The sequence below is a fragment of the Saccostrea echinata genome, unplaced genomic scaffold (assembly GCF_033153115.1).
Source record: "Saccostrea echinata isolate AGI-Se365-2 ecotype Australia unplaced genomic scaffold, CSIRO_AGI_Sech_v1 ptg000016l, whole genome shotgun sequence".
NCBI lineage: Eukaryota > Metazoa > Mollusca > Bivalvia > Ostreida > Ostreidae > Saccostrea > Saccostrea echinata.
In genome coordinates, this window is record NW_026889765.1 from 23,338,483 (window position 1) to 23,349,811 (window position 11,329).

Sequence of the window (11,329 nt, forward strand, 5' to 3'; positions counted from 1 at the left end):
CTGCAACTGCTCCATCAACTCAAAGCTATCCAGCCAATGGGAAATAAGCCTGCTGAGTGCCACGTCCCCCCTTTAATGTCTTAATTCACCCCTTATGAAAAAACACCAGCATAGATTTGTCCTTGATCATTTTTTGCAGCTCATAGCAAAGCATGGCACCAAACATAACGGCTAAGGAGAAACTGTAATAGAAAAGACCAGGATATAAGCCCTGGTGCCCACTGAACTCTATATACAGATATACTCTAAGTTCTATGAGCTACCTGACCACCAGCAAACAAACTGTTGGCAACATTCTCCTAACTTAGATCTTTAATGTACTGTCAAACCTCATTATCTCAAACTTCACAGGACCAAGAAAATACTTCGAGATATCCGAGGATTCGAGATATTCAGGGTAAAACACTTAAGAAATAAGCGATTGGGACTTCAAAATCACTTTGAAATATCCATGGTATTCGAGATATCCATGTTTGAGATACCAAAGTTCAACTGCATTCATTCCTGAAGATATCAACCTACTCTCTCCCTGGCATGTTTCTATTGACAATGTCTGTTGTTTTGGGGATTGATCAGGGCATGAAGTGTATCAGAAATGATGAGAAGGATCAACCTGTAATTCAAACTTAGGCCTCCCTTATCTCTTAACTTTAACGATTGCAACATAAACAAATCAAAATATATCTTGCCATAAACTATAAAATTTGAGTACAAATAGAAATGTTCTACACCTAGTGATAAAGATGTAGCCTTATTACTTACGATAACCATCATGACCATGATAACATAACAATTAAATGTCCCCCTATCTGAAAATATTAATATGTTCTTTAACTTACTTTGCCTTATCATGCTCATATATTCCAATTTTTAAAAGAGATGCAAAATTTTTTTTTTTTGAAAAATGATGATAAAATGATACTTTTAAACATGTTTCTACCTGTTGGTTATGGTATGCCTTCATGACAGTTCATGCTGTTTACAAATATGTACGAAATTTTCAAGCTTGAATGGATTGTCAATAAACTAAATAAAATAATACTTACACAAAAAGAAACACTACCATTCACTTATTTCTGAAAAAAGAAGCAAGTAGTTTAAAATAATTCCCTCTTTTTTTTGTAAACACTCCGTTGACAAACAGAAAGTGGAGCATTTCCGGCCTTTACGACAATCACAAAGGGGGCGTGTCATATGACAAAGTGAAAGTAAATCAAAGCTGCAAAATGTTGTTGATGTTCGAAGACCAGCACAAGGAACACTTGTCGTTTCTTGCAAAAGTTAGTCCAGATGGTAAGCATTCGTTAATTTACTAACAAATTTCTTTATTTACCGTGGACTCGGCATGAAAAGAAACAATACATTTACGTGTACATCCTATTTTCTTTGGAGAAGTTACATTATGACTATCCAGCTACATAGGCTGAGGCTATGCCTGTCCAGTTACATAGGCTGTAGGCATGTCTGTCCATTTCTTTAAAAAGAATATTGTACAACCCACTACACAGGTACAATTACTTGTTTGAGCTATGTTGCTTAAATTAGCAGAAATGTAGTGGATTTTATGGGATTTTAATTTATCGCTTGACCAACCCATATTGATGTCCCTATAAACACATGATCAAAGCTTATATTAAATTTAACCCATGGTCTTGTTACTTCATTTACCTTTCAACTGTTCTCAACTGGCTTATGTAACTTTGTAGTCCCACTATGTTATTGTAACAGTAAAAGAGAAAAATGCAACGGACTAGGCTGGGATTCGAACCTGGGCCCCCTGAATCTCCAGTCAGGCTCTATACCAATATAGAGCTATCTGGCCAATGACGATCGAAGCCATCTGATCTCCACATTATTATAAAGGGGGCATAACTCTAACTGGCATTTCACTTTTTTATGTTCACAAAAATCCCTGTTTAGTAACTGAATGATACTGATACCAACAAAATGGCAGCTAAATTGATAATGCACAGAATTCTGACTTGTTAAAAGGATTTCATTCACCATACATTTGTAATGTATTGTGTCCGGATAGGGCCATTTCCAAATGCTCAACAGCGCATTCAGAAAAACATGCCATTGCGCTAACACACAACGCAACTTTACACAACACGCTGTCATGCTGTCACACACCTCACTAACACAACTTTGTGAGTTGTGTGTTAGCGCAACAGCGTGTTGTGTGTTAGAGCGACAGCCTGTTGTGTGTTAATTAGCGTGACGGCATGTTGTGCGAGCTTGTATTAGCGTGACGTTGTGTTGTTCAATGATGTGTTAGCACCATGGTGTGTTGTGTGTTAGCATGACGACATGTTGTGTGTTAGCGTGACGGCATGTTTTTCTGAATGCGCTGTTGCGCTTTTGCAAATGGCCCTATCCGGACACCATAGTAATGTTATTGTTATGTCAATAAAAAGAAAGACAACTTACTAAAATACCAACCTTGCTTTTTTACAATGTATTTTCAGAGAAAATCCAAACTGAAAAATTGCACATTTATTGCACTCTTGAATAAATACACATGAATTAAATTTATTGTTCAAAATTCACATTTGATTATTTATCATTGATAATCATAATAAGTCAGCTTTGTAACTTTTCAGTGGTTAAGGAGTTCTGCAGAATTAGTATGGAATTCATCAGAAAAGGGACGAATCCAAAGATTTTCCAAGGAGCAGCACGTAAGAACAGTGGTCAAGGAGAATTGCTAAAAAATTTAAAACGTTACTTCGCATAATGCTATTAAGTCTTCTGAGTGAGGTTATATTGCAATTAAAATGTATATTGCTGTTATTACATTCTCTTTTCCAAGACATGAAAAATGAAAATGAAACTCAAGATTTGCTTCATTTCTTTTACTAATCAAGAATCTCCAGATATAAGATTTGTAATATTATTTATATACCAGGTATATGATAAATAAACTCTCAGATTGATTGTTTTTCAGAAAAACTGAATGTTGACGTGGATACTGTACAGCATGGAGTAGAGGGGCTTATGTACTTAATGACAGAAAGCTCTAAGCTTATGGTCTGTATGATCTAAAAATCACACAATTGATTTACTTTTTTAATCCTGAGTTGGACTATGATCTATCTGACATGACTCAAACAACTGTAATTTTACTTATTGGAAAGATTTTCATTGCATTATTTAGAATCACCTCAAGCTCATGGTTTTTAGATCTTTTGAATAATCAAGCAAGAAAATATAGAATGTACATGTATGAACAGTTACAGTCAAACCTGCCTTATCAGCCCACTGGCTTAATGATCACATAGCTATCATATTTTTTTTTTATTATTTAAAATTGACCATTTTTTGTAATGATAATCTGTATAAATTAGCTTATACATGTACTAATAATTGTACACTGTATATTAATTTCTTAATTTAAGACTTTCAGTGCATTATTTATAGTCATCTTTGGTTTATCATTTTTAGCTCACCTGAGCTGAAAGCTCAAGTGAGCTTTTCTGATCACATTTTGTCCGGCGTCCGTCTGTCTGTCTGTCCGTCTGTCTGTCTGTCTGTAAACTTTTCACATTTTCGACTTCTTCTCAAGAACCACTGGGCCAATTTCAACCAAACTTGCCACAAAGTATCCTTGGGTAAAGGGGATTCAAATTTGTTCAAATGAAGGGCCACGCCCTCTTTCAAGGGGAGATAATTAGGAATTAGTGAAAAAATAATGGCAACATTTAAAAATCTTCTTCTCAAGAACCATAGGGCCAGGAAAGATGAAACTCATGTGGAAGCATCCTCAGGTAGTGTACATTCAAGTTTGTTCAAATCATGACCCCCGGGGGTAGGGCGGGGCCACAATGGAGGATCAAAGTTTTACCTAGAAATATATAGGAAAAATCTTTAAAAATCTTCTTCTCAAGAACAGCAAAGCCATGATGAGTCATATTTATGTGGAAGCATCCTCAGGTAGTGTAGATTCAGGTTTGTTCAAACCATGACCCCCGGGGGTAGGGCGGGGCCACAATGGAGGATCAAAGTTTTACATAGAAATATATAGGAAAAATCTTTAAAAATCTTCTTTTCAAGAACAGCAAAGTCATGATGAGTCATATTTATATGGAAGCATCCTCAGGTAGTGTAGATTCAAGTTTGTTCAAACCATGACCCCCGGGGGTAGGGCGTGGCCACAGTGGAGGATCAAAGTTTTACATAGAAATATTTAGGAAAAATCTTTAAAAATCTTCTTTTCAAGAACAACAAAGTCATGATGAGTCATATTTATATGGAAGCATCCTCAGGTAGTGTAGATTCAAGTTTGTTCAAATAATGACCCCCGGGGGTAGGGCGTGGCCACAATGGAGGATCAAAGTTTTATATAGAAATATATATATAGGAAAAATCTTTAAAAATCTTCTTCTCAAGAACAGCAAAGCCATGATGAGTCATATTTATATGGAAGCGTCCTCAGGTAGTGTAGATTCAAGTTTGTTCAAATCATGACCACTGGGGGTAGGGCAGGGCTGCAATGGACTATCAAAGTTGTACATAGAAATATATAGGAAAGATCTTCTTCTCAGGAACAGCAAAGCCCAGATTGTTCATATTTATATGGAAACATCCACAGGTAGTGTAGATTCAAATTTATTCAAATCATGACCCCCGGGGGTAGGGCGGGGCCACAATGGAGGATCAAAGTTTTACATAGAAATGAATAGGAATAATTTTAAAAATCTTCTTCTCAGGAACAGCAAAGCCCTGATTGGTCATATTTATGTGGAAGCATCCTCAGGTAGTGTAGATTCTATTTTGTTCAAATCATGACCCCGGTGGGTAGGATGGGGCCACAATGGAGGATCAAAGTCTTAAATAGAAATATATAGGAAAATATCTTCTTCTGAAGAACTGCAAACCATGATTAGTCATTTTGATATGGAAGCATCCTCAGGTAATGTAGATTCAATTTTGTTCAAATGATGACCCCCAGGGGTTGGATGGGGCCCATTGGGGGATCGAAAGTTTTACATAAGAACATATAGAAAAAATATTTCTTCTCAAGAACAGGAAAGCTATGTTTAGTCATATTGATAGGGAAGCATCCTCAGGTAGTGTAGATTCAAGTTCAAATGATGACCCCTGGGATAGGGAGGAGCCACAATGGAGGATCAAATTTTTACAAAGGAATATATGGGAAAATTTTTTAAAAATCTTCTCAAGTACAATAAAGCCATTTGTTATATTGACATGGAAGCTTCATCAGGTAGTTTAAAATTCAAGCCCCCCCCCCCCTCCCCCACACCCCCAGGTAATCTTTTCAATACTGAACTGATTTGTGCTTTTGCCTAGCCAATGTGCTCAGGTGAGCGATGTGGCCCATGGGCCTCTTGTTTCATAATTATAATCATTGATTGTAGTTGAATGAGATTGATTTCCAAGACTCCATTATGACACTTGGATTCGAGGAGGACATCAGACAAACACTTCTGGAGATCTACCTACAGAATCGACGAGAAATTAGAACCATCTTATCAGAAATGTCCATGGATCTCCCTCATTACCATAACCTGGAGTGGAGATTTGATGTACAGGTATTGATTTTTTTTTCATTTTTAACAGCAATGACAATGATCTGCATTAGGTATAAAAAACAAAACAAATAGATAACTGAGCAATGAATTGTACATAGTGAGAAGTATGTGTGCCATTGATGACGAAAACTTAAATTATGTGTCTGGTATACCATAGCTACTATTTTGTATTGATGAAAAAACAGATACCTGTACAATTAAATTTATTGTATATTATTGTGAATGTTTTTGTGAAAACGCATTTATTTAAGAAAAAAGGTATCATTTTAAACATCTATCAGGATATAAATACGGGTTGGTCACGAGATCAAATTCTATAAAGCCCAAAGGGCTTTATGGTAAATTTGATCTCGTACCAACCCGTATTTATAGATATGCATTGCTTTTAATAGTGTTATATAAAAGAAAACATTTGCAAATGTAAATATTCTTATTTCTGGATGACTACTGCATGCAAACACAAGTAAGGCACTGAAAACTGTATATCTTCACTTAAGTTTATGAGACTATATTTTCGCAAGACAAAATCATGGTGCATGCCTTTATCTTTAAAACTAGAAAGTTATATTTACTCCAGATCACTTTAATTCTTTTACAATTTATCTGCTTGCAGGAATGCTATTCAAGCTACTGAATGAAAAACTCCCCTCTGAAATGCATACATGTACATTGATCTGTTCCATTTAATATATTAAGTCACAGTTAAAGATTTGCCAATGCCCATATGACAATGTGTTAATGGTAGTTTGCAGGTGTACTTGGTGCTGTGTTTAAAGGGCAACAACTCTTACCAGCTAATCATGAAGATGTTAACTTACACCCCCAACCTTTTTTTTTCAGTTGGCCAGTAGGTCACTCAGAAGACAGACCACTCCCACAATTCTGTTCAAACTTCAGACAGAAGAGTCAGGAGTCAAGGACACTACAATTCTACAGACTGACCCAGTGAACTTAATGCACTTAACCAAAGTTCTGGACGAGGCGCTTCAAGAAATGAAGTCACCCTATTGCAGGAGAATAGTTAGAAATATTAAATGATTTGAAACTCTAAAATATGTGCATTAATCTTTGACATTTCTAGAGTGGATGCCTTGATATACAATGTTTTCTAAGTGAAACATTCTTTATGTACTGATGTGTGAACCAAGGTAGAAACAAGCTGATAAAAAGTAAAAGGAACAGGAATGACATGCTTTCTAAATCCATCCACCTGAACAATATGTGACTTTCACTGGAAATAAAGTCAATACATTGAACATCATATATACTGTACTGAATTTTATACAACATGTATATTGTTTGTACTTTTTTTGTTGTTGTTGTTTAAGTTATACAAGTAAATATTTGTCCAATTTTCCAATAAAATTAAACTGTTCTATCACAGTAAAGAAATGCCATTTGCTTTGAAAAGTTTACATTGTACCAAATGAATATACGAGAGGCATTAAACTGATATATCAGGTTTATGAACTAAAAAACATGTCATCAACAGAAAAATCAGCTTTAGTGATAAGTTGGTATATGAATAAATATACTATTGAAATAAAGATGAACAGAGTTTAGTGATTAAATATTTACAAACTCTGTAGTTGGTAGTGTTTATAGGTTATTTATTCATATAAACATACTAAAGTCATGATCTTGAGTCTGTTTACTGTAAGAAGGGACTTAGCTTGCTGAGATAGTCTTTGTTCAAATTACATTGGTGACTGGTAGATTACAATTTATATTAAGTTTAAATTACTACCATATTTCCAAAGAAATTCTACACAGTACAGTTAAGGTGCCCAATGGAAATATGGGCAATTTTTTGTGACCAAAAAATACATTTTTTATTGGGATAGCGATTCTTTTTAGTACTTTACTAATGTGGGATAAATGTAATTATGGTTATTAACTACATATTGAGGACGATTAGATTTTCTATTTAGACCTGTCATGTGATTTGCGCACATATACCGGTACTTGCAGTATTGAGTTACTTATTAATTTCAGTAGTGCAAGGGCATAACCAAATTAAAATTCTAAGTTTATAGATGATGTTAAGATTTCCCGTTTAAATTAAGCCCCGCCTCCTTTCTGTAGACTTGACTGTGCTGCATAATGAAAGTATTACTGTATGCATCAAAATGAATTGTTAAACCTTAAATGGTTCTTCATTTTTCAATTTTTACTAGGCGATCCAAAAAATTTGTCTATGAATCGGTTGCTGAGATTTTGGACGTTGATAAGATGTTGGATTGCTTTGATGGTTTTTATGCCCCACTTTATTCCTCAGCATAGGTGGGATCAGCTATACATGTATCTAATTTGCATTTGTTGGTGTTGGACAAAATTGACAAAAATAAATCCACAGTTTTTTTTCATCTTTATTGTTAACATGGAAGTCAGTGCAAGATCATAATAAAAAGGTACGTCTAACAAAACACTTTATTGGGAGGGTTCTTGTGCAGAATGTGTTTTGCCAAACTGTTGCCTTTATAGCTTATTCATTATCTTCAGTCAATTACTGATCAAATTTTGAGTTTAAAAGAGCATGATATGTCATGATATAAGTATTAAATACATTGTAGTACTTTAACAAGATAAATTAGTGCCCCAAACTTTCCATTTTCTTATATAAATGTATTGAGTGCATTTATCTTTAAAAGTGTTGTATTTTATTAAAATGTTACTATAATCATATTTTTGACCAACATCAAAATGTACAGTTACTTTGTAATTAATAGTCCTACAAATAACAAAATAATTTAAACTTGCTAGGGAAAATATTCTGAAGCATGACCACAAAAATAAAAAGACTAGAACTTTCAAGTTTATTTAAAAGTATAAAGAAAATTACATAATTCAACACAACTTACAATAAACAATTCCATAACCCAACATTAAAAAGTATGTAAAATGTTCACAATCATGTAAATATCAAGAATCTTCAGAGTCGATATTATGCAATATCACATAAGGGATATTAATCCCATTATAAACTTGCATTCTGTACATTTGATCACTTCTTTGCATGTTTATAACCAATACTGAATCTTATTTTGTATTATGACAAAATATAGATAATAATTAATGAAAATGTAAATAACATTTTTAAGTAAATAAACACTTCTGTGTGCAGTGAATCTTGGTTTATAAAATGACATAAAAAATCTTGGTATAATTACGAATAAAAGAATGATGTTGTTTAAGAGGACAATTTTGTTCATCAATAAATGGTCATAATTCCTTCTGTAAGAAAAATAAGTTGAATGTAAGCATGCACAGAAAGCAATTCCTCAAAAAAAAAAAAAAAGCAACAATTGAAAATAACTGAGATCTGCCTCATACATGTCATATTCAAATTAAAAAGAAAAAAAACCTCTCACAAACACCCAACTTTTTTCATGATACTTATTTTAGAATTATAAGATTTCCATATGTGTCCCTATGAGATGTTTCTCGTACCATTTCATAACAAACAGCAAAAATTACACATGTAAAACAAAGGAGCATAAATTGAAGATTTAACATGATTTAAACTGGAATTTGGCTGTTTTTTGCGAACTACATTTATTTGTGATTGGATTACAGAAATATTATTCTCTACTAATTTTAATGTATCTGATATCATAATTGAAAATGCTTTCTGCAAAGGTATTAACAAATTACAGCTCAAACACAGTTACATAAAATCTGTAATAATTCTCATACAGAAAGGTGAAAGTAATATGTATCATAATACATGTACAATTTATTCTTATATCACATTAATATGTCCAAAATATATGCACACCTGAGCAACAGCTATATACAATACTGCATCTGTATCTTAAAATTATACATGTAAAAAAAAAATGCCCATGTTCAATCTCAAATATATTTTTTGCCACTGCTGTAGGGAATTTATTCAACCTATACACATAAAAAATTAAAAACAGATATGTTTATGAGAGAATCGTGATTAAAAATCTGTTTTTTAGCACCTGTAAGAGTAATTATCATGGATACAACCTTGGCAATGAACTCACACATCAAAAAAGAGTCTCTTTTAAAAATGCCCCAAGAAAATATTTGCTCACAGTCTCTTAACCAAAGAACTATTTCTTCACTATCAGAATAAATGTTAATGTTGAGCATTGCTATGCTTTCGGCCTTGTAGAAACGTAAACATAAGCCACAATAATGGCAGCGATAACTAAGAGGACAGGCAGGCATATCTTAAGGGCATTGTCATGGTTTTTCAGATTTTCTAGTTTCCTCTCTCTTTTCTCCTTTCGGTTTTCCTTCACTTTTCCCTTCAGTTGACGCATTGTTCCAATTCCAAGCTAAAAATCAAATTAATATATAGCTTCTCTAAGCATTATTCATCCAATCTAAGTCTTATTTTTTGCTGTACAGTATATATAAATATACTTTAAGATAACTACTTTTGAAAATATAATCTCTTTAGACGTGTCATAAACAAATTATTATTCTTGAAGACACATTTACAAAGTGTACAAAATTAACGAATACACAAAACATGTGCAACTAACATGACTAAATTACCTATCCCAGAAGAAATAATCCTCCTGTAAGATACTTCTTCTAAACACCCAATACTCTTGCTACGATGGAGAAAAAAAAACATAATGACTCTTAAGAAAACAATGTAGATTTTGTGCTTATTTTTTGGTACTCCAGTGCAAACATTTCATACTTTTCTTTAAGTTTTCGTGTGTTATTACTTTTTTATTCCTATAGTTGTACATACCTTTACTGCCACGTAACGAACAGCTTAATGAGTGCATGTAATCAAGACACGATACACCTAATAAAAAAATGTAAATTAAGTCTGATGTCACATTGTAATGAAGTTGACACGTTTCCTACTTTCTGTTTTACACTTTAACATGAAAGTGAAAGTAGGTTCCTGCACTGTTTCGAGGAAAAAGTGCAAAGGAACAATTAATTTTTATATTTTTAAAGTCTAGAACTAAAATGTCAAAAATATGATTAAGTAGAAAAAATACAATAATATAAAATAAATTCAACTATGCTGGGAAAGTATTTTATCAACATAAGGCTGTTTTCCCATGCATTCAACAGATGTTCAATGGTTTATTATAAAAAAAAAATAACGTTATACTTCCGTAGTTAATACAGTTTTGTAACTGTTAAAATTATTTTAAAGCAGCAATAAGCATGCCTCGTATAAATTAAAAGTTTTATCAGCAATACTGAACAAAAAACTTGTTTTTTATGTTTTCGCTTATTTTCATGTACCTTTTTCGCCAATTAGACATTTATAAACAATGCGCAACCGGAAGCACGAGTTTCAAATTTTTGTTTATGTCTGTGTCTGGACCTGTCTTCGGAGAGCGGCAGTGGGTAAACTAACGATTTCCAGCTTGGATAAATTTTGCAGAAAGATGTAGCATTGTATCAGAACCATGGAGGTACAATTTTTATATATTTTTGATTAATTTTATTTCTACTTCGCGCATATTGTAAAGATTGTAAGATATTTTCTAAAAATGTCAAAGGGACAAACCACAAGAACATGCTTGTTTATTCTATTGACTTCAACATGACAATAGAATATTAATGTAGCGTGACACTTTGAATACAATTTGAGAAAATGAGCGTTATCTAAAACCCAAATAGAACACAAAAATATTCACCTACGGCCATTGTTCCATTCACCACTGTTCACACCTCTGTAGATTAGTTTCTGTAAAACACAACAGAATATTATATTGATTATTATTTATTACAACTGGAATGTTATTTGAAGTTTTCATAAACAAATG

General features: G+C 33.3%; 1 protein-coding gene across 1 annotated transcript; it reads left to right on the forward strand.

Moving 5' to 3' along the window:
* The first annotated feature begins 1,157 nt into the window (after positions 1–1,157).
* LOC133188562 (COMM domain-containing protein 2-like) lies at positions 1,158–7,042 on the forward strand. Its single transcript, XM_061324036.1, has 5 exons — positions 1,158–1,293; positions 2,604–2,681; positions 2,948–3,030; positions 5,379–5,552; positions 6,393–7,042. The coding sequence occupies exons 1-5, from the start codon at positions 1,227–1,229 to the stop codon at positions 6,588–6,590; spliced, it is 600 nt and encodes a 199-aa protein (XP_061180020.1). The 5' UTR covers positions 1,158–1,226; the 3' UTR covers positions 6,591–7,042.
* Positions 7,043–11,329: the final 4,287 nt, after the last annotated feature.